General features: G+C 51.0%; 2 protein-coding genes across 4 annotated transcripts; one reads left to right on the forward strand and one right to left on the reverse strand.

The window, feature by feature from the left end:
* Positions 1–560: 560 nt before the first annotated feature.
* PPP2R5D (protein phosphatase 2 regulatory subunit B'delta) lies at positions 561–21837 on the forward strand. The gene is made up of 16 exons (XM_055330467.1): positions 561–710; positions 5286–5363; positions 16375–16591; positions 16829–17028; positions 17117–17227; positions 17353–17445; positions 17833–17963; positions 18098–18157; positions 18264–18372; positions 18583–18636; positions 18946–19116; positions 19219–19346; positions 19965–20066; positions 20160–20232; positions 20377–20493; positions 20644–21837. Exons 1-16 carry the CDS (start codon positions 684–686, stop codon positions 20779–20781), a joined length of 1809 nt encoding a protein of 602 aa, XP_055186442.1. The 5' UTR covers positions 561–683; the 3' UTR covers positions 20782–21837.
* Positions 21719–23462, reverse strand: MEA1 (male-enhanced antigen 1). 3 transcript variants are annotated; one of them, XM_055330471.1, is made up of 4 exons: positions 23357–23462; positions 22610–22890; positions 22425–22527; positions 21719–22116 (listed from the first exon to the last, which is right to left on the reverse strand). In XM_055330471.1, exons 2-4 carry the CDS (start codon positions 22877–22879, stop codon positions 21965–21967), a joined length of 525 nt encoding a protein of 174 aa, XP_055186446.1. In that variant the 5' UTR covers positions 22880–22890; positions 23357–23462; the 3' UTR covers positions 21719–21964. The 3 variants fall into 3 exon arrangements, with proteins under 3 accessions (XP_055186446.1, XP_055186448.1, XP_055186447.1); XM_055330473.1 differs by having other exon boundaries at positions 23386–23456; XM_055330472.1 differs by having other exon boundaries at positions 23246–23371.
* Between the last annotated feature and the right edge of the window lie 24 nt (positions 23463–23486).

A 23486-nucleotide genomic window follows, 5' to 3' on the forward strand; every position in this document is an offset into this window, starting at 1 on the left:
TGCCAAAATTGTAACAAATTCAGGATTTTCGTCTCATCTCACCAAGGTCCCAGCTAGCCAGCCTTCCCCTTTGATTCTCTGCAAGCCCCATTTAGGAAACGGATGCCCTGGAGGACTCTTGGGAGCTCTCTCCACCAACTTTGCATATGCAATTAGTGCTAAGTTACCCTGATGAAGAAAGGTACCCTTCATTTTAGGGCTACTCTCTTTCCATTCGTACTGGGCGAAGGAGCAGAGTCGGTAAAAAGAGTGAGAGCCACTTTAGAAAGGAAGGGGCTGCAAAGAATGGCCGAGGCCGACGCACACCAGACGCCGGGAGTGCGGCACTGAGTGCTAAGCTTGAGCTTCCCCTTATCCCCGCCTCCCTCATTAAGCTCGACCCACTTTAGGGCGGGACCTCCCACTTCAGCCAATTCTGGGAGACGAACCCTGGCGGTTTGTACTCTTCCTTTCCAATGAGAAAAAAAGGAAGCAGCTTGGCCCCAATAGCCAATCCGAGGAGGCGGCGCCTGGTTGTCAGGCAGGTTTGTAAGAGTTCGGGCCAATTGGAGGCGCAGACACCACTCGACCCGGGCGCAGCGCGCAGGCGGTGGCGAAGAGACGCCGAGCGGGCCGAGTGCGGCCGAGCAAAGCCGGAGCCGGAGCGGGGCCGCAGGAGCCGGGCTGGGTCCGGACGGGCCGAGATGCCCTATAAACTGAAGAAGGAGAAGGTGAGCGTGGCCCCTTTCCTCGCGCCTCCGCCTCGGGGCCTGCGCGGAGCTCTGGGAGAGGCCGAGCCAGGCCCGGGACAGCCCCAGTCTGACCCTCTCGTCCGGCCCCCGCAGGACTCCCGGGGCCAGCCCTCCGCCCCTGCTGCTGGCCGCACCCCCGGTCAGTGCGGCAGCTGGGAAGCTCCCTCACCTTGCCCGGGATGGAGTCCCCACGTACACCTCCCTCCTTTCCTCCCTTCACCTGCCCCCGGCCCTGGGTAACCACCTCCCTCCACATCTGCCCCACTCACAGGTCACTCCCCTGCTTTTTCTTACCCCTTATCCTCCCCCCCCCAACCGTTTACCCGTTTGGGACAGCCCTTCATCTGAGACTGCACCTCCCTCCAGCCCACCTTCCCCCGCCCCCCATTGCGCGCAGCCCCTACTCTTCTCTTCTTACGCCTGGGCCTGGGCCCGGGCCGGCCTCCTCCACTGTCCCCTACAGCCCCTTCTCCCTCCCCGCCAAGCTCCTTGACCTAGAACTGCTCTCTCCTCCACTAAATCTGGCCTAGGCCCCTCCCTCTAGTTCTTCCTCCACACACAAACTTGTAAGCCAGGACACAGCCCTTCCTTCTGTTGATGGAACCTCAGAACGCCAATGCTGAAAGGGACCTCTGAGCGCATTCCGTGCAATCCTTAGTGATACAGATGAGGAGACTGAGGCCCCGACAGGGGAAGGGACTTGGCCAAGGTCACACAGCCTGCTTGGAGGCCCAGCTGAAATATCAGGTCTCTTGACTTAAAGGCCTCCCGAACAGGCATCAACCGACTTGCAGGTTCATACTAAATCAGTTACCTTTCCTAGTCTGAGCAAGCTCCTCCCTTTATTCCTAATCTTAGGATAACCTTTGCATTTTTCCAATTTTGCACTAGTACTGGATTCCTGCCTTCCTTGGGCTACACCATCTTCAAATCGGGAATCTGCCCTTACTATCAGATTAGATTTCTTTCTTACCCCAAAGGCCAGCCATCCCCAGACACCCTTGACTTTGTCATGGTGTCCTGATACGGGCTGTTTCTTGATGTTACCTTCTTTCCCTTCCTCTTCTACCTCTGTACTGCCTTCCCGTGTTCTTCATCCCTGCCTTTCTCTACCTTCTATTTCCTGCTGTTGCTGAGGTCTGACTCAGAGGTGTGGTTCCTTTGAGGTACAGACTCACACAGAGGATGCTAGGATACCAGTTCCAGCCTCCCCCAGCTTCTCCTCTCCTGGGGTTGGCCCCTCGTAAGGGCTGGTTCTGGCCTGGCACTCTGCTCTGCTCAACCACTTTCTGACCCCAGAAGTGTCTTGCTTTCATTTGCCCTCTGATGGGCTGGGTTGCTGGGCTGCCATCCCTGACCTTATCAGTTCAATTCTTTATCTTGGAGCATTCAGGGATTTGTCAGGCAGCTCTGATACTGGGTTATCCCCAAAACTTCACAGGGTCAGAGGTTCTGAGTGTAGGGTTGGTGACGGTGTACTGGGCACTGAAGCTCCTGGATCCTGGGCTGGGCAGGTTGGTGTGCTCCAGTCAGGCCCTGTGTCCTTGGGGACTGGGTCTGCTGTGGTGATTTGGACAGCTTAGCTGTGAATGATGCCCACACAAGTCAGCTATACCAGAGGCTAAGGGGCTCCTTCAAGGAGTGTGGAAGGGTATGGAATTCGGGGGAGCCAGTGAGGTCCCCACCTAGCTTTCTTGATGAAACAGGTGCCATCTCATCTTCCAAAAAGCCTCCTTCTACTAGATGATTGAGAAGAAAAATTCTTAGACTTGCTAGGACCATAGGTATATGACCATAGTATTTGAGAAAGAATATTAGAAGCATTGGGGTGCATGGAGCCAGGCATCTTTGATTCCCTTTAAGGTTTAACTTTCGGCTTTGGATTTCTGGTTGCATTTGGCCTCCTTCAACGGTTAACAAGTCCTGAGGGGGAAGAGGGGTGACAGTGTGACTGAGGTTTCCCTGGATGGGGTGGGAGCAGAGAGGAGGGTGGGTGGAGGATCTTTATTTTGCATCCGTCATCTCTCCCCGTTTTCATCTCTGTTCAACCTGGTCTTGGCCATCCTTCACAACCTTCTCCCTGAAGCCTTTCCTGAACCCTCAGGAGTGAGATCTCCCTCCTCCCCTGGATTTGCAGGCCACCTAAAAGGTCACTTATGGTCCTTTTGTACTCCCTTGGACTGGACTGACTTGTGGACATATTTTTTCTTCCCCCTTGAGATTACAACTAAGCTCCATTTTGGTTTGGCATCTTCCTTGCACACAGTAGGCACTCAGTAGATGGGTGCTGAGTCAGTCCCTTGCAGGGATTTGCTCCCTCCTCTTCCTGAACGTCCTGCTCTGGGACTTACCTCTTTTAGGTTTCCAAGCAGTGTACCCCTGCTCCTTTCTACTTTCTTCTTGTTTTTAATAATAGTAATAACACTGACTAACAGTGGGATTTTCCGTGTGCAGGACCATGTGCTAAACAGAAGTAGGTAATGTGATTGTTGTCACTTAAAAGATGAGGACTGAGGCTCAGAGAGGCTAGTTAACCTGCTTACGATTATGGAGCTAGTAATAGTTGGGCCCAAAACAGTGTGGGCTCCAAACCACAGTGCTGGGTGGCACTTGACTCCTGGGCTGCTCTGGGGTGTGCGGTGGTGTGTGCACTTCACCTGTTCTGCAGAGCTAGGGAGCGAGGGTGGTGGGTGCGGTTTCCCCCACGCCCACACACCCAGGCAGCTGGGATCTCTCAGGCACACTCCCTGAGAGATAGGTTTGAGTGCTGTAGGGCTGGTGGAGGGGTAGTCAAGGGAGAAGGAGCTTGCAGTCCAGCAGAGATGGAACACATATAAAGATGGATCAGCTTTATCCAAGGGGCCCATGTCTGGGGAATGTGTGGTCACCGCAGGCTCCGAGCCATACTCCTTGGCCCCTCAGCGAGGGGTTTGGTGTGCTCAGCCTGGTGAGTGGACAGTGGGAATGGTGCTTAGCCCAAAGAAGGAGCATCTTGTGACACATGGAGCTGCTTCACACCTGAGAAGGGCTCTCTTTCTCCCTGTCCTCTCCTCCAGCCCACCCAGAGCTCTCTTCCCCCAGAAATCCTTGTGCGCCCATAGCCACTATGACTTAACATTTGTCACTGAAGGGGCTCTGGGGCCATCGAATGGCAGAATGTCGGAGCCAGAAGTGACTTCCAAGGTCCTCCGACCAAGTCTTCTTTTACGGCTTGAATCCCTTTCTGCTTGTGCTTTAAAGGGGTCAGGAATGCTCCTTTGCTTGAAGGCTCTTGGGACTGGGGAGCTTGCAGCCCCCAAGGCAGCCAGTTGCTGTGCTACTGCTCCAGGAGAAAATTCTTCCTTGTTTGGAGCCTCAGCCTGTTTTCCTGCCACTCTAGGCCATGGCTCCTTGGCCTCTGGATCCACATAGGGCAAGCTGCATCTTTAGTCCACATGGAGCTCTTCATTTATTCGGTAAAACCCTCTCTTGCTCGCCCACCACCAGGACTCCTCCCTTCCATTGTTAGCCATCTCAGCCTTGCAGCTGTTGCTCTCAGGACAGGCTTTTGAATCCACTCCCAGTATGGGTTGTATTTCTCCAGAAGAAAACCTAGGATTTGCCTTTGTCCCTCCCAAAGTCTGATTGATGCTCACGACTGAGCCAGATCCTCCCAAGTCGCCGCACGAAGTGCCAAGGACAGGGGCGCTTCCGCGTCCCCTAGTGCCAAGCACTCCATACTCCGTCCGTTAACCTGGATGGAAGGTCATGGGTGCTGTGGCAACCCTGGCACGTGGATGATTTGTGTTGAGCTTGCAATCAGACCTAAATCCCCAAGTCTTTTTCACATTTTCCCTGTCCTGTCCCCGTGCAGTTGCTTTTTTTGGCCCAAGGCATAGGAAGAGACGCTGGGCAGGCCGGAGCTCTGAGACAGCAGCCCAGTTCCCGAGGGAGACTTCAGACTAGCGCTCATCTTTGTAGCCATTCAGGGTCTTACCCTTATCCCTGTCTCTGTGCTTGTCCACCAGGGCTTTCTCAGGATGGTTCTTAAACCTGATCATTCCAGTAGCACCCTCTAGTCTGGGTGTTATTTGTAATTTCCCCAAAAGGCTTCCAGGCCTTTGCAGATGACCTTGGGGGAGAGTGGTGACTCCCTCTCCTCCAGTATGAGAGCCTTAGGTACTCCCTTGCCTGCTCTAGCCAGAAGACAGTCTGAGTAGCATGTTCCATGGTGCCTCCCCTTAAAGCTCCTCTCCCTAATTCTTGACAGAGACCCCCCAGACCCTAGCTCATACACCAGCCATGTCAGGTGACAGAGCATTATCTTTCTTGATTGTTGTGTCTTCAAGATGTCTTCCTGACCAGGTTCCAGACTGTTTGGAGGGACTGACTCTCCCTTGTGTACTCCAAGCTCTCCTCCCCCAGGCTAGGTATAAGGTAGATGCTCAGTGATTATGATTGATTGATTGATTGATTCAATTGGACAGAGATAATTGAAACACAGACCTAAGGGGTCTAGAGGAAGACTCTCCCTTCCCCTGGCATCTGCTAACTACCTCCATCTTTCCTCTTCAGGAGCCCTCCAAACTCGCCAAAGGCACGGCCAAGCCCAGCAGCTCGGGCAAGGATGGTGGAGGCGAGAGCACTGATGAGGTAATGAAAATGGGCACAGCCCTAATTACTGTGCAGGCACCACCTCGAAGTACTTGCTGGCTAGTGGGGTGAGGGATCCCAGGGGGCCAGAAGTTAGCCCGGCAGAAGGGAAGGGGACTTCCCCAGCCTGAGAGGGGCTTGGACAGCCCAGCCAGGTAGCTGCCCTCAGGCAGCCTCCCCCCCTTTGGCTGGTGTAGAGCAAACAGAGATTCTGCAGGTCTTCCAGACCTCCCAGCAATTCCTGTGAAAGTCATTTCTCCATCTACCAACTTTGAGTGATGAGAATTCCTTTGTCCCTAGGGCAAAAAGCTAGGGGTACCAGGTGCTGGGGAGAAGGGGAAGAGTACATGGGCACCCAGGGTGGGTGTGAGTGGCTTCAGCCCGGCCCGGAGTAGGGCAGAGGGTGGGGGATGACTGGTGTCCCTGAATGTGGCAGGAAGGCTGGGCCCACTGCCCTTGGTTCTGATTATGGGGAGCTCCAAAAGGACAATCATGAGCAGAGGTCAGCACAGCTTGGCAGTTTAGGGCTATAAAGCAATAAATGGCAAGCAGAGAGAGCACTGGAGGGTGGAGAGGTTTAAGTCCACAGTATGTCCAGGAGTTTGGGAGTGTACTCAGTGGGATGCTCAAGACGGTAGCCCAGCCTATGAACATGTTGAGCAAGCTTCTTGGTTACTTAGAAACTGATGGTCTTGGGGATCCTTGGGTGGCGCAGCGGTTTGGCGCCTGCCTTTGGCCCAGGGCACGATCCTGGAGACCCGGGATCGAATCCCACGTCGGGCTCCCGGTGCATGGAGCCTGCTTCTCCCTCTGCCTGTGTCTCTGCCTCTCTCTCTCTCTGTGTGTGTGTGTGTGACTATCATAAATAAATAAAAATTTAAAAATATATATTAAAAAAAAAAGAAACTGATGGTCTTGAACAATTCAGAGGGAGGACAACAGGAAATAGCTCTCTAATTATGGGCAGAGCTTGTGGGTTTTTGGAAGAAGAGATTGATTAACAAGTGTTTGGGGTTAACCCTGGATTTAGATTTTTCTAGGTCCACTTCTGGTCCCTATCACCCCTCTAAAGAGATAGAAGCACCTTTTCACACTTTTGACCATTGTTTTAGGACTCACTTAAGTAATCAGAAGAAACAGGATAGGTTTTTCCCCATTTTACAGATATGGAAGTTGAGGATCACAGAAGATGAATTCCTCCTTCCTCTGCACTGACACAGTAATGCAAACATGTCTATAGGATAGACCTACACTTGGTGGTGTAACTATCTGTCCAACATGTGTTTCTCCCCACCAGACTGTGGATTCCAAGGGAAGGAGCTGGGTATGCTGGAGCTGGTTCATTGCGTTTTCCCTGCACCTACCTGTATGCTCATGCTCATGCACTTGGTTCTTTTTTAGAGGCAGGGGGAGGGTTTTTTTTTTTTTTTTTCTGTCTTTCTTTCTTTCTTTCTTTCTTTCTTTCTTTCTTTCTTTCTTTCTTTCTTTTTTTGTGTGTCTTTCTTTCTTTAAAGCAATCTCTACACCCAACCTGGGGCTCAAACTCATGACCCCCAAGATCAGGAGTCAAATGCTCTGCTGACTGAGCCAGCCAGGTGCCCCTCACACACTTGGTTCTTAATAAATCATCAGCGCTCCTGGGAAACACTCCCTCTGGGCTCAGTCTCCCCTGTAGGAATGGTGACATCTGTGAGACCCACAGGGAAGGTGGCTGGGAGCTGGCAACTGACATTCAAAGCAGCAAGAGAGACTTAGAAACAGGATTTAAAGGGAAAGAAATGAATAGTCAGGGGGCTGTTCTCATCGTTTGCCTAACTAACTCCTACTTGTTCAGTTACTAGATAGATTGATCTCTTGTCCTAAAAGCAGCCTTCCTTGGCCACCTCCCCTTTCCTCCCTGCCAGGACGTAGTTGGGGCTCCTGCTATTTGCCCTTCTGGCACCTAGTCGCACCCCACAGCAGTGTTTAATCCCAGCTGTAATCAAATAATTTGATATGAATTCGTTGTTTATCAGTTTTTACTTTTTTTTTTAAAGATTTTATTTATTTATTTTCATGAGAGACCCAGAGAAAGGCAGAGACACAGGCAGAGGGAGAAACAGGCTCCACATAGGGAGCCCAACACAGGACTCGATCCTGGGACTGCAGGATCATGCTCTGGGCTGAAGGCAGGCGCTAAACTGCTGAGCCACCCAGGCGTCCAGGTGCCCCAGTTTTGACTCTTGTGTTAGCATGTGGGTTCTGTGAGCCTCCCCTTCAATGCTGAAGGGCCTGGCACTCTAGAGGTATCAGTATTTGAATGCATTAATGACCATAAAGCAAACCAGTCAACTTCAAAAGAGTGGTGGAAGTAACCTTAGAGTCTAACCTTCTGCTTTCATAGGTAGGAAAATGAAAGCCCAAACAAGGTAAGAAATATGCTGAGACCAACTGCTGGGATTTCTCCACTGCCTTTCTAGACACATTGGTTAAAGGCAGTGTATTGATATAAGGCCTTTGACAAAGGAGAGTGTTGAGTTCACTTTAGGCTCTGTTCTGTGAAGTGTTGCTCAGGGCTCACCTATGTGAGGCAGCGACAGGAATTCTGCATGATTTTCCAGACGTGCACCTGGTGGCCCCAGGCAGAGGAATGATGGGAAAGTTGGGGGCTGGGCTCAGGTCATCGAGAGCTGTTTGGCACAATCCTTTCCTTGCTTTTTCTAGTCCAGAATTTAGAGGCTCTTCTAACCAGATTTGCCCTCCATCATGCATTTGCCAGAGCCTTTTCAATTGATCCTAGTAATTATAGCAGCCACCATTTATTTTATTGAGCAACTACCTGTGTGTTAGTTTCCTAGAGCAGCCATAACAAACAACCACAGACTAGGTGGCTTAAAATAACTGAGATTTATTCCCGCACAATTCTAGAGGCCAGAAATCTGAAATCGATATGTCAGCAGGCCATGTCCCTCTGAGGTTCTAGGGAAGACTCTCTCCCATGCCTCTCTCCCCAGCTTCTGGTGGTCTTCACCAATCCTTGGTGTTCCTTGGCTTATGGATACCTCACTCCAATCTCCTCCTCTGTCTTTACACGAGGTTCTCCCCTGTGTGTCTCTATGTCTCTATGTTCACATTTCCCTGTTCTTTTTTTTTTTTTCAAGCTTTATTTATTCATTTGAGAAAGAGAGAGAGTAAGAGCAGGGGGAAGGGCAGAAGGAGACAAGCAGACTCCCAGTTGAGTGGGTAGCCTGACTTGGGGCTGGTTCCCAGGACCCTGAGATCATGACCTGAGCCAAAACCAAGAGTCAGATTATTGACTGAGCCACCCAGGAGCTCCTGCATTTCCCTCTTCTTAGGAGAACACTAGCCATATGGGGTTTAAGGCCCACCCTAATTTGATTGTGTCTGTAAAGACTCTTTCCAACTAAGGTCACATTCACAGGTGTCAGGTTGACTTGATTTTGAGGATGGACACCATTCAGTTTACCAGACTCTGTCCTAAGACCTTTGCTTGCATTTAGTCTTTTAATCTCATTTAATCTAGACAACACTCCCCTGAGGTCATTCCATTATCGTCATCATCCCCATTTCACAGATGAAATTGAGGCTTAGTGACGTTACATAGCTTGTACTCAGCCAGTAAACACTTGAGTTGGAATGCAATCCAGTGTGGTGTGGCTCAGGAGCCAATTCTCCTGTGTTCTTAATGATATGATACACTGGGTCTGTGAATTTTGAAGAGTCTTAGAGCGGAAAGGAGCCTTGAGAGATTAGGTCAGACTCACTGTTGACCCACTACTGTAGGCAACGGTCCTTCCTGGTCTGTCTCTGGAGGAAGCAGCTCACTGTCCTGGACTCTGTACTGTGCCCTGTCCTGAGTTCTGGGCGCAGGGGATGGAGGGAAGAAGAAATGATCCCAGTCTCACCCACTTCAGCCTGTCCTCCCAGTAGCCAGAATTATTACCCTAAAGACTTGTTTTTGTCTTATTGATCCTCTACTTAAAAAGCTCTGTTGACATCTCATGACTTATAGGTTAAAATTCAGACTCCCACTCTGGACCCCTGTGAGCTGGCCCTACCCCATTCTTCCACTATCCATCCTGGTTTCTCACCCCACTGGACTTCCCATCTTCTGATACAAGCCCTTTTCTGACTCTGGGCCCTTATGGGTGCAATTCCATTGGTGTGGCCTGTTTACTTTTCTGCTATGTTTCTTTGCCTGCTTAGCTCATGTTTGTCCTTTGAGAGCCAAATCAAAAGTAACCCCTTCAGGGGGCGCCTGGGTGGCTCAGTGGTTGAGTGTCTGCCTTCAGCTCAGGTCATGATCCCGGGGTCCTGGGATCAAGTCCTGCATTGGGCTCACCATGAGGAGCCTGCTTCTTCCTCTGCCTGTGTCTCTGCCTCTCTCTCTCTCTGTGTCTCTCATGAATAAATAAATAAAATCTTAAAAAAAAAAAAAAAAGAAGTCACCCCTTCAGAAGTGTCTTCACTAATTGTTCAGCCAGAGTTTCTGTTCCTCAGCAGCATTCTCTGTTTCTTTATTTCCCTGGTACCAAGAGCTGCCTGCCTGTTAGTCTTGCCCATTGAACTGTGAGCTCTTTGAGGGCAGGAGCCACATTTTAATCACTAAGGCTTAGTATGATGTTTTAGTCAATAAATGAAGGAAGAAAATAATGAAACACAACTAGATAGAGCTCTGAGATGTCAGGAGAGGAGAAAATACTTCTGTGATCTTGGGGGTTTTAAACTAAAATGATCTTTTTTTTTTAAGATTTTATTTATTAATTCATTAGAGACACACACACACAGAGGCAGAGACGTAGGCAGAGGGGGAAGCAGGCTCCATGCAGGGAGCCCGATGTGGGACTCGATCCCGGGATCCCAGGATCATGCCCTGGGCCAAAGGCCGACCCTAAACTGCTGAACCACCCAGGGATCCCCTAAAATGATCTTTGTTTGACTATTAATTCATTGAACAAAAGCTATGATTTTTTTTTTTTAAAGATTTTATTCATTTATTTATGAGAGACACAGGCAGAGGGAGAAGCAGGCTCCATGCAGGGAGCCCACTGTGGGACTGATCCCAGGTCTCCAGGATCACGCCCCGGGCTGAAGACAGCACTAAACCACTGAGCCACCCGGGCTGCCCACTTTTTTTTTCTCTTAAAGTTTTTATTTAATCTCTACACTCAATGTGGGGCTCGAACTCACAACTCTGAGATAAAGAGTCACCTGGGATCTCTTTCATCTTTTTCTTACAGTACTGTTTTTTTTTTTTTAAGTACATTCCGATGCCCACCATGGGGCTTGAACTCAGGACCCCAAGATCAAGAGTCAGATGCTCTACCAACTGAGCCAGCCAGGTGTCCCCTTAAAATACTTTCTCTTTTTTTTTAAAGATTTTATTTTTTATTTTTAAGTAATCTCTGCACCCAATGTGGGGCTCAAACTCACAACCCCGAGATCAAGAGTTGCATGCTCGGGCAGCCTGGGTGGCTCAGCAGTTTAGTGCTGCCTTCAGCCCACAGTGTGATTCTGGAGATCCGGGATCGAGTCCCACATCGGGCTCCCTGCATGGAGCCTGCTTCTCCCTCTGCCTATGTCTTTGCCTCTCTCTCTCTCTCTCTCTCTTTCTCTCTCTCTCTCTTTCTGTCTCTGTCTCTCATGAATAAATAAATAAAATCTTAAAAAAAAAAAGAGTTGCATGCTCTACTGACTGAGCCAGCCAGGCACCCCAAAATACTTTGTATAGTACTTAATTTCTATCTCATACTCTAGGTTTAAATATTTAGGTGTGATTATTAATGGTGGCTATGTTAGGATCTGGTTGGACTAGGATTTGTTCCGAGGCAAGTTTAGTGGCAGTCTCCTGAATGTGAGTGTGGTGCATAAATTTGAAGTCCTACTTGATTGCTAGAGGCCTGAAACTAGGAAGGCTTCTTGGAGGTGGGAGGAGTCGGCACTTCAGGCAGAGAAGATGGCCACTACAGAGTCTCATAAGTGGGACCAGGAGAACATAGTAGAGGGGGAGAGCAGGTTGGCTGGGTTGCCTTTGGTCAGCGTCCCCCCATGCTGGGAGGGTTGCAGAAGGTTCCCCAGGGGACTCAGCTGCCTCCCACCTCCACCCCAGGTCAGTAGGGAAGTTATAAGCTGAAGCTTTGGAGCACCTGGGTGGCTCAGTCAGTTAACCGACTGACTCTTGATTTTGGCTTGGGTCGTGATCTTGGGGTGGTGGAATTGAGCCCTGCATTGAGCTCTGCGCTCAGCAAAGTCTACTTGTCTCTCTCCCTCTGCTCCTCCCCTTCTCGCATAAAAATAAATAAATAAATAAATAAATAAATAAATAAATAAATAAATAAATAAATAAATAAAATCTTAAAAAAAAAAACAAAACTGAAGCTTTTATAGGGTGCCTCCCTGGCTCAGTCAGTGAAGCATGCAATTCTTGATCTGGGGTTGTAAGTTCAAGCTCCATGTTGGATTTAGAGATTACTAAAAAATAAAATCTTAAAAAAAATGTTAAAAAAAAAAAACTTGAAGCTTTTAGGAGAAAGTTGAACATGAAGTGAGTTGCTGGCATAGCCCCATGCCTCCCTTCTGACAAGCATGTTTCCTAATGAGGAGTGAATAGACTGGGGAATGCCTCATTGAGGCTTGGCAGCCAGGCACTTTGCTGGCTGGACCAGCTGTCTCTCAGATGCTTCTTGTGTCTGGGCCTGGGAGCCAATGGTCCTTATAAAACCAGGGTGGCTCAGTGGGGTGGGTGGGGCAGGCTAAGCTCAGCTACTCTTGGGTCACCCCTGCTTTCAATGATGCAATCCTAGTGGGAAAGAGACCTTAGGCTTCAACCTTTTGGTTTTTTTTTTTTTAATTTTTATTTATTTATGATAGTCACAGAGAGAGAGAGAGAGACAGAGAGACACAGAGAGAGAGAGAGACAGAGAGAGAGAGAGAGGCAGAGGGAGAAGCAGGCTCCATGCACCAGGAGCCCGATGTGGGATTCGATCCCGGGTCTCCAGGATCACGCCCTGGGCCAAAGGCAGGCGCTAAACCGCTGCGCTACCCAGGGTTCTCTAACCTATTGGTTTTTAAACTTTAATTTTTAGCCGCGGGACCCTCTGTTCTCTTAACCTTACTCAGAGAATGGTAGGGAAAGCACAGATTTGTCCATTTCTCTGTTAGCAGAGAAAATTGAGGCCTTGCTTCTCCCTTTCTGAGGTGAATGCCTCCCTTCTCTGGATCTCCCCCTAGAACGAGGTTTGTGGAGGTGCAGGGTGTCATCTTATCTGGGAGGATGGAGAGAGACATGCTCTTCCTCAGAGTTTTGTTCCTCAGCTGCCACTGAGCCCCTTGGCCTGGTATCATTAATGTTCCTCTCTCCTACTCTGCCCCTGGCTGACACCATACAGTGCTCTGTTATGATGGTTCCCGACTTGGGACAGGAGATGCTTGGGCTTGGCCCCCTGTCAACCAACCACTCAGACCTTCATTGAATGCCCGTTAGGTGCCAGTGCTGAGGGGACCCAGAGGGGTGCAAACCAGGGCCCTGGCTTTCAAGGGACTTATCTAGTTGGACATGTGAACACACTAAGCAAGAGGCATCACCAGGGCTGATCACAGAACCAGTGAAACAGACAAGTAATGTCAGGAGGTTGGGGGCAGGGACTGGACACTGAAGGCTGGAATTGAGGCGGTTTTCTGGAAGAGGGTGGGAACTTATTAAATGGATCTTGAAAGATGAAATGCTTTCTTGGGTGCCCCCATTGTATTTATTATTATTATTATTTTTTTTTTTTTAGAGAGGGGCGAGAGAGAGAGAGAGAGAGAGAGAGAGAGAGAATCTTAAGCAGGCTCCAAGCCCAGCACCAGGACCCAATGTAGGGCTTGATCCCACAACTCTGTGATCATGACCTGAGCTGAAATCAAGAGTCAGATGCTTAACTGGTTCCCTCATTTAGACCAAGAAAGATAATGGACCCATAGGAACATTTGAGGTGTACTAGCTTCAGGAATTTCCAGGTTGCATTCCTAAAATTCAGTGATGAGAAAAAATTAATCATGATAATCTTAGAAGACACTTGTAAAGCTTTTCTGTGAGCCATATAATGTTCAGTTAAATCCTTATTACAACCTTATGAGGTAGGTACTATTGCATCTCCACTTTACAGATGAGGAAACTGAGGCAGGTAGACTATTAGGACTTTCTGGAGGTTACTTGGCTAATAAATGACAGAGCAGGAGTCAAACCCAGGTCTAGCATGGGTCTGTGCTCTTGACACTAAGCTCCACAGATGAGGGTTTGGTTGTTCCTACAACAGGGAAATGAAGGCTTGAGGTAGGAGTGGGTCTGATGCACACCAATCTCTGGTCTCCCACCCTTCTGCCTCTCTCCCCTGTCTCATCATGGTGGGATCCATCTGCCATATGCAGGAAGAGAGATCCCAGACTCCATGGTGCCTTGCACAGTCTAACCATATTCACCCTGGCTGAGTGCTGGTTGTAGCAGGAGAGGTGTGTGGCGGCTGCCCTTTGCCCCATTTCCTCGCACTTCTCTAGTCAAATGAGTGTCTGGAGTGGTCATTTCAGGTGGAGGAGAGGCCCAGATGGCCAAAAAGGTAATGAGCCACATTGGACCCACCCACACGCCTGTCCCAGGCTGGATCCAGTGCTTCTCTTCTCTCTTCTGAGTCCCAGATAGGTCACAGGCTTGACATAATTGTTTCTATAAAAAAATTCAAGCCTACAAAGCATAACATTTCTGTCCTCCTCCCTTTCCCCTATCCCAGAAGATTTCACGTTCTCTCATTCTTGTGGTAAGAAGTCAGAGTTTAGGGAGGAGGCTGGAGGAGTGGTGGGGATGGCAGGTATGAGGACAGACTTCTCCTGTGGTAGGGGAACCCACCTGGCCATGGCCTCAGTCCTCTGGGGACTAGAGTTGTCCTGTGGCTCAGCCTCTGCCCTCTCCCAGCAGTAGTTACCTGACAGTACCCGTGGGTGGACAGACCGGCAAACACCTGTGCATAGCCTTCTGAAAATGGGTTTGATGGGGTTCCAACACCTGCATCTGGGAGGAAGTAAAGAGATTGCTCTAAAAAATTAGCTGTTTTTCTCCAATTATGTAAAAAGTGTCAGCTTGTAGAAAATTTTATTTTTTATTTTTTTATTTTTTTTAAATATTTTATTTATTTATTAATGAGAGAGAGAGAGAGAGACAGGCAGAGGGAGAAGGAGGCTCCATGCAGGGAGCCCGATGTGGGACCTGATCCCGGAGCCCCAAGATCATGCGCCGGGCCAAAGGCAGGCGCTAAACCACTGAGCCTCCCAGGGATCCCCCTTGTAGAAAATTTTAAAAACAAAAAAGTCGTATCATTCTGCTACAATAGGAGATAGTCATGAACACGGTGGACTTGCTCTTGTTTTTTCCTTCTTAACTGGGTTTTGGGTTCTGTGCATGTGTTATAATGTGGGTGAGCTCATTTTGCATGTACAGTTTTGCATTATCCTTATTTAACTTAGCATAGGAAGCAATTTTCTGTCATTACATAGTTTTAGACTTCATTTTGTTTTATTTTAAATTTTTATCAACACGACAACATGTACATCATCCAGAAAGTCAGATACTACTCTTGGCTTTATAATGAAAAGAGCAGCCCCTGCGTAGCCTCCTACTCTCCTGCTGCTCCATGGTGACCACTTTCACCTCCCCTTTCCTTGGAAATTGACTTCTGTACTTCCAAATAAGATTCTTTTACTGCTTTTTATTTTTTCTTTAATTTTTGAGTGTTAGATAGTATCTACTGACTTTTCTACTATGGAGAATTAAGGCCTCAGTGTCTTACATATCCAATACAGACGTCTCCTGTGCTCCCAAAATACTTATAACCAATTTTGGGCAAATTACTATGGCTGTGTAAATGTTTTCCACAGCTGAACCATGTATGATTACATTTAGTACATTGTTTTGTTTTTATTTATTTGAGAGAGAGCAAGCGTAAGCAGTGGGTAGCAGCAGGGAGAGGGAGAAGCAGACTCCCCCTGAGCAGGGAGTCCAATGCAGGGCTTGATCCCAGGATCCTGGGACTGTGACCTGAGCCACTCAGGTGCTCCTAATCATAGTTTCTATAAACATAATTTAAACTCCATGATTTAAAAAAAATTAAAAAAATAAATAAAAAATAAAAAAAAAATAAACTCCATGATTTTCCATCCATCCATCCATGAAGCCTTTTTTTATATTAGGATTTAAAAAAAAAGATTTATTTATTTATTTATTTATTTGAGAGAGCACACGCACACCTTTCAGGGGACAGGGAAGGGCAGAGGCAGAGGGAGAGAATCTCCCCCCAAGCAGACTCCCCACTGAGCGTGAAGCTGATGTGGGGCATGATCCCAGGACCCTGAGAAAATGAATGACCTGAGGCAAAACCAAGGATCAGACACTCAACCGAACTGAGCCGCCCAGGCACCTCTGTCGGATTTTTCTTGAGCTATATTTTTCACAGTTAAAACTACTGAGATACAAGAATGAATTTCTTTAACTTTTTTTGGGGGAGGAGGGGATTCTTTTACCTGAAGAATGTGATGCATTTAATGAAGCAGTAAAGTACATTAATCTCAAGTGTGCTGATTACTTTTTTTTTTAAAGATTTTATTTATTCATGAGAGACACACAGAGAGAGAGAGGCAGAGACACACACAGGCAGACCAAGAAGCAGGCTCCCCACAAGGAACCCGATGTAGGACTTGATCCCAGACCCCAGGATCATGCCCTGAGCCACCCAGGAGTCCCCGTTTTGAGATCTTGATGCACAGGCAGTGGGCACCATTTTGGAAGACATAGCTTCTTGACATAGCTTCCAGGGATGATAAATCTTAGTTATCTCTGACGTTGACTGGAGCTGCTCCAAGGTAGGAGACAGCTGCTTGGCTGCCAAAGCCTGTATTGGCATAGATGGACGAGGGGGTGAGCGGCGGTCCAGGGTGGGAGGCATACCTTGGGGGGCGGACTTCAAAGAACCACTTGTTTGACTAGGCCCAGCCCCAGCCGCAGCCCCAGCCCCAGCCGCAGCCGCAGCCCCAGCCACCATCATCCAACAAGCGTCCCAGCAATAGCACGCCACCCCCAACGCAACTCAGCAAAATCAAGTACTCTGGGGGACCCCAGATTGTCAAGAAGGAGCGACGGCAAAGCTCCTCCCGGTTCAATCTCAGCAAGAACCGGGAGTTGCAGAAGCTTCCTGCCCTGAAAGGTACTTGGAAAAGGTCCAGGGGGTTGGTGCACCAGGCCTAGGGGTCTCCAGGCATTGGCAGACTGGAAGTTTGGGATATTTTGGAGTGATGGAAGTTCTAGAGAATGTGAGAAGGGAGTTCTGCTGGGGCCAGCAGTGCAAGGGGAGCAGGATGGGTCAGGGAAAGCTCTGTACGGCAAGTAGTGCATGGTGGTGAAGGGCTGGGGAGGAGAACCTGACTGGCCTCCCCACTCCTAGATTCACCAACCCAGGAGCGGGAAGAGCTCTTTATCCAGAAGCTACGCCAGTGCTGTGTCCTCTTTGACTTCGTATCAGATCCACTCAGTGACCTCAAATTCAAGGAGGTGAAGCGGGCAGGACTCAATGAAATGGTGGAGTACATTACCCACAGCCGCGATGTTGTCACTGAGGCCATTTACCCTGAGGCGGTCACCATGGTGGGCACTGGGCAGAGGGGAAAGTGGGCAGGGATGGGCAGCTGTGGAGGAGACTGGACAGGGGCTCTCACATGGGTCCTACCCTCAGTTTTCAGTGAATCTCTTCCGGACGCTGCCACCTTCATCAAACCCCACTGGGGCCGAGTTTGACCCAGAAGAGGACGAGCCCACCCTGGAAGCTGCCTGGCCGCATCTCCAGGTATCAGAGAGAGGGGCGGGCTGGCCCTGGCTGTGGGGAATGGGAAGCCCTGAGATCTGCCGCAATGTGGGGATCACCCAGTCCTTGGGAATACCCCCTAAGTGGATGCTCATTGCTCCTGACAGCTCGTGTATGAGTTTTTCTTACGTTTCCTTGAGTCTCCCGATTTCCAGCCAAACATAGCCAAGAAGTATATCGACCAGAAGTTCGTCCTTGCTGTGAGTCCCTGACACCCTGTCCTTCCCTCCTTCTAGCCCCGTGGTTCCTCCTTGTAGGCCCCACTCTCTCTCCATCTGCTGAATGTATGGGGTTTCAACTATGTCTGATACAAAGGGACTGGTGGTGGTGGTGGGAGGGATAAATAAACCTCTCTGCTCTCAACAAGCTCAACAGTTAGCCTCTTCCTCATCAGTGGGACACGTAAACGTGCATACCCAGACATCACCCTAGGAAGAGCAGTGTAAGAGAAGCACTCTGCTCTCCGAAGACTTGTCCCCACACAGCCCCATCCAGAGAGCCTCTGGGTGTTCCCTGGCTAAGACTGTGTCACCTTATGTCCCTTCCCTGGCTCCTACCTCACCACTTTTCTCCTCACCTGCTCCCAGCTCTTGGACCTGTTCGACAGTGAGGATCCTCGAGAGCGGGACTTCCTCAAGACCATCCTGCATCGTATCTATGGCAAGTTTTTGGGGCTCCGGGCTTATATCCGTAGGCAGATCAACCACATCTTCTACAGGTGAGGCCAGGCGCCAGGCTCAGGAGCAGAGCAGGCCCTGCTAAGTTGGGGTGGGGGCAGGGAGGTAAGGGGACTCTGCAGGGGGCTAGAGGGACCTCAGGGATTGTCAGGAGATCCTGTCTTTCTTCCATCAGGTTCATCTATGAGACAGAGCATCACAACGGGATCGCTGAGCTCCTGGAGATCCTTGGCAGGTGAGAGGTGGGCTGGGGGCACACGTGCCTGCAGAAGGGTGGAGGGATTGGAGTACTGGCCTTGGACGTGGCCCTTTGGTCCTAACAAACCTCCTGTAACTCCCAGCATCATCAACGGCTTTGCCTTGCCCCTTAAAGAAGAGCACAAGATGTTCCTCATCCGTGTCCTGCTTCCCCTTCACAAGGTCAAGTCCCTGAGTGTCTACCACCCTCAGGTGAGCTGCCATCCTCCTGATGATCCCTGACTCTGGCAGCAGAAAAAAGAGAGGGAGGGAAGGTATTCTGGCTGGGATGGGGGTGGCAGGAGTGGCTGGGATAATTCTTCTTCACATCTCTTCTTCCATTCTGGGCTCCTGCTTGTGTCCCTGATGTCTCTGAGACCCGGGCCCTATACCTCACCTCCTTTCCGCCTCGACCTTTTGCAGCTGGCTTACTGTGTGGTACAGTTCCTGGAGAAGGAGAGCAGTCTCACTGAGCCGGTAACTCCCCTTCCCAGCCCCACAACACCTCTTCTTGTTGGTTAGACTTGCCATTCTGCCTATTGAGAAATGCCATAAGCAGGTGCTCAGGAGGGATGTGGCCCAACGGGTGACACAGTTTCCTTTCTGAAGGAGAAGTAAAACCTATATATATACCTAGGCCACAGATCCGGGTCAGAGAAACATGAGCTGTTAGGGGAGGCCACACACACTGTGCCCACCAAGGTGGGGAGAGAGGTCAGGAAGATTTCTGGTAGAAGGCAGGTGTTTGAGTAAGCATTTTCTCCCTATGGTCTCCTCTTCTCACAGGTGATTGTAGGACTTCTGAAGTTCTGGCCCAAGACCCATAGCCCCAAGGAAGTCATGTTCCTGAATGAACTAGAGGAGATTCTGGATGTCATTGAACCCTCAGAGTTCAGCAAAGTGATGGAACCCCTCTTCCGCCAGCTTGCCAAATGTGTCTCCAGCCCCCATTTCCAGGTGAGACTCAGATCAGCACTTACCTCATCCCCTGCCTCCTAGAAACTGAGGGTTTTCGCTGAAGTAACCATATCCCTGCTGAGTCCCACCTGTCCCCACCAGGTGGCAGAGCGTGCTCTCTATTACTGGAACAATGAGTACATCATGAGCCTGATAAGTGACAATGCTGCCCGAGTCCTCCCCATCATGTTCCCTGCACTCTACAGGAACTCCAAGAGCCACTGGAACAAGTAGGGGGGCTGGGGCTGGGCCGGGCCAGGTGGTGGGGCTCTGGTTCTGGAACCTGTGAGGGCGTGAAGCACTGAAGAGCCAGTGGCCTCATCTGGTTACTGAGCAAGGGGGCTGGTGCCCAGTGCACACAGATAGGCCCTTGAGGAACTGCCCAAGGAGAAGATAGCTATGTGAGAGATGCCTGTGGTACCATACAGCAGAGCATGGCTCGTATCCTCTTCTTCTTATGGTCAGATAGTCTAGTTGATGTGATCTTTTTAGCACGTGCTGAATCTCCGCATTAGAGGCTTTCCTGCTGAAAGCCAAGGGCACTGTGGTGCAGACGCCGTCCATCACTCTGCGGGGAGGCCATCAGTGTAGGCCAGAGAGTAGTAGTGGGAAGGAGGTAGGTCTTGGAGCACAGGGGGAGGCGAAGGGTGGGCAGGCTGAGTGACGGCTGTGAGGACCCTGGAATGCTGACCTTGTCCCATGACTTGGCTAGCGAGAGAAGCTTCCACTGCAGAGCTCTGTGAACACTCTTAGCAGAGCCCCCTCTTAGGAGAGAGCAACCTGGGTCTGGGCACTGCCCTTGGAATAGGTAAGGCTCCTACACCCCTGATCCTTCTTCCCCGTGGCAGGACAATCCATGGACTGATCTACAATGCCCTGAAGCTGTTTATGGAGATGAATCAGAAGCTGTTTGATGACTGCACACAACAGTACAAGGCAGAGAAACAGAAGTGAGTGTCTCTCCACCTGGGGGCTTCCACCTTCACCCCCTGGTCCCCTTGGCTTCCCTCTCAAGCACCCCCATCTTGTCTGTGCCCCCTCAGGGGCCGGTTCCGCATGAAGGAAAGGGAAGAGATGTGGCAAAAGATTGAGGAGCTGGCCCGACTTAACCCCCAGGTGAGGACTTTCGGCCACTGCCCTGATCTGAGGGGCCTGATTTGGCAGAGAATGGGTTTGTTTGAGGAGGAACATGGAGCAAACAGGTCCCCAGACTTCTGAGTGGCTCTCATGTCTTGCCGGTGCCCCTCCTTTCCTTGCCAGTATCCCATGTTCCGAGCTCCTCCACCACTGCCTCCCGTGTACTCCATGGAGACAGAGACCCCCACAGCAGAGGACATCCAGCTTCTGAAGAGGACAGTGGAGACAGAGGCTGTGCAGGTGGGAAGGCACAGAGGGAGTGGGGAGCAGAAATAAAATCTGGAGGGAAGAGGAGACGGGAGAAGCAGAGCCAGGGAATAAGGAGAGGAAACCATAGAATTTACTGGGAGTTGGTCACCATTCCTCCCCTTTCTCCGTACCCACACACAGATGCTAAAGGACATCAAGAAGGAGAAGGTGCTGCTTCGGCGGAAGTCAGAGCTGCCCCAGGACGTGTACACCATCAAGGCACTGGAGGCACACAAGCGGGCGGAAGAATTCCTAACTGCCAGCCAGGAGGCTCTCTGACCCCCTCACTGTCCTACTGCAGGGCCACAGCCCACTCAGCCCTGGGACGCTGCCCTCGCCCTCCACCCTCTGCTCCCCACTGGCTGACTTGGGGCAAGGCAGTGCCTCTCTAGCTACTCTAGGGAGCGATGCGGCACTTGAAGCAGGGACCCTCACAGAGTGGTCCCTCTTCTCCCCAAAATGTGTTCATGCCTCCCTGTGGCTCGTACAGACATGCTGAGCACTGAGGTCCTCAGTGCTCAGACAACTTGGGGATGCCTGTCCCCCTCCTGCTCCTAACCCCAAAGCTACCTGAGGCTGCTCTGAGAAATACACACAGGAATACACATGCTCCTCTTCCCCCTCCCTTCATCCTCTTTGAACTCCAGGTGTCTTTCCTTCTCTCCCTCCCCTCCAGAAGCATATAGGGAGCAGCAGGAGATTACTCTCACCAAAGTTATGTCAAGCCCCACTGGCCCCTGGAGTGAGTAGCTGGAGGGGAGCCAATCCCCAACAGGCACAAATAGGCCCCCAGCCCCAGCAGTGTGCAGGCTGATGGGGTTGAATTATTTTCTTTTATCCCCTGCCTGACCAAGACAACATGAGGTCAAAGGAGAAAAGCATAGGCTATGGACACTAGGTGATGAATATAGGGCCCAGATGGACCAAGAGAAGGGGGTGAACAAACACCCTACCTTGTGCCCTCCCTTTGGTGAGCAGCAGCCCTGGGATCACAGACATGGAAGGGACCACCCTGGGGCTGACTGCTTTCCTGTGCTGTTGGCTCCCAAAGCTAGGAGGAAACCGGGAGCAGTGCCCCAAGCATGGCTCCCCAAATACCTATTTATTTCATTGTGCTGACGATGGGCAGGCCCCCACTTGTCCCTTTTGGACACCTTGGAGAGGCAAGGGGCTGAGGAGGGCTAGACCCAGGTTCCAGGGGCACAGGCAGTACAGCTTTTGGCTGTGTACATAGGGTGCTTTATTCTCCACAGAGTGATACATGCTAAGATGGGTTGGGCTTGGGCCGATGTCCCCATATGTACAGAACTGAATAAAGTGGGTCTCTGAGAAGAAGTCTGATTTGCCTTGATGTGGAAATGGAGAGGAGGAAGATGGAGATGGACATTACAACCGGGGATGTGTTCAGTCCTGTGCTGGTTCTGGCCTGGAATGCAGGGAGATAAGGCAGCTCTTAGGGTAGTCACTTCCAGGCTGGGGCTCCCTGCCGAGCTTGGAGGGCCTTCTGTACCACATCTTCCCACTGGGCATCTGAGATCTCCCGAGCCCAGGCAGGAACCCCTGGTGCAGGCAGGCTTACTCCAGCCATCGTCCTTTTCACCAGCTCCACATGTTCTGAAAGCACAGAGAACAGTTAGGGGATAGCAGCTAGGGGAACAGCTCCACTCCCCATTCCTTGAATTAACCCACAACCTTGGGCCAGAAGGGTGGCCAAATCCGTTTTGTTATTTCCAGGCAAGCCTGCCTATCACCCACGTCTAGCACACTAGCTAGCATTCCACCTGGATTCTGAAGTCTGTAAAATCTTAGATTACAAAGTATTGTTTTAGGAACAGGGTATTCCTCAGTGACTTCCCTTTACTGGCTCTGACCCATCCCCTTTCCTCCATGGTTATTCCAGAATGAGAGAATGCTCTCTTTACCCGGGTCCATGGGAATAGAGCTGTGGTTGCTCAGTCCGGTAGCTCCCTCCTCCTCTTCATCCTCGCTCTCTACTGGTGGGTCTGGCAAATGAAGCCCCAGGGCCTGCAGAGCCAGAGAGGACAGTTCAGGGCCAGCCTTTCCGAGATCCCAGCTTCACCTGGCCAGAAGAGCGCCTGCACCATACCTGGATCCGATCCTGAATATCAGCAACTACATCTTCACCATCCCCCACCGCTGCCAGCTCCACCTCCTCTTGCTCAGGATCCTGGTTCAGGGGCTGATAGGAGTAGCCAGCTGGGCCTGCCCCTGTGTCCTCCTGCTCTTCCTCAGGCTCCTCGCTGCTCCAATCCCCAGTGCCTTCTGTAGGGCCCTGGTGCGGCCCCAGTTCTTCAGTCTGATTGGGGAAGATACGCTCGGGGCCCATGGTGTCTCCCCCTAGAACTACTGCTGCCATCCGGGCAGGGGCTGCAAGAACAGGGATCGGATGAAATTAGGTCCCCCTTCAGCCTCTCGTCCAGTTCCTTGTGGCCTCCTGCGTCCGCAAAACATTCAAACGCTCCCAAGCTTCCTGCGCCCCACCCTCTCCTGGGCCCTGCACCTTTCAAATCGACTGTATCTTGAACCGAGACCCACCCGACTTGCTCCGCCAATTCTTAAATGACAGCTTGAACAGAGTCCACGCCACCTCCCGAAAGACGCTCGGCCCAGGACCCCGCCCTCCCCAACCCCCCGACTTGGGAACTCCGGGTCGCCGAACAAGCTCCCCTAGGCAGGGCGTACCCGCCCCCTTCTCCCCTCTCCAAGGGGTTCCCTTCTGTACCGCCTGACAAACGCCCTTCAGGCCTCAGGGGCTCCCCTCCAATGGCCCCGGCTGCGGCGTCCGCCACCCGCCCCCACCGACTGTCGGCGCCGGTCTTCCCGCGCGCCTCACCCGCTCCGAGCCCGCGGCCAGACCCGCACCTTCACTTCCGGCGGGGCAGGACGTACGGGGGCGCCGGGTCCTCCCGCCCCGCCCCGTGCTCCTGATTGACGCGAACGCGGACGCGGAGTACGCCCCTTGC

Source organism: Nyctereutes procyonoides, unplaced genomic scaffold (genome assembly GCF_905146905.1).
Source record: "Nyctereutes procyonoides isolate TBG_1078 unplaced genomic scaffold, NYPRO_anot_genome, whole genome shotgun sequence".
In the NCBI taxonomy this organism is placed as follows: domain Eukaryota; kingdom Metazoa; phylum Chordata; class Mammalia; order Carnivora; family Canidae; genus Nyctereutes; species Nyctereutes procyonoides.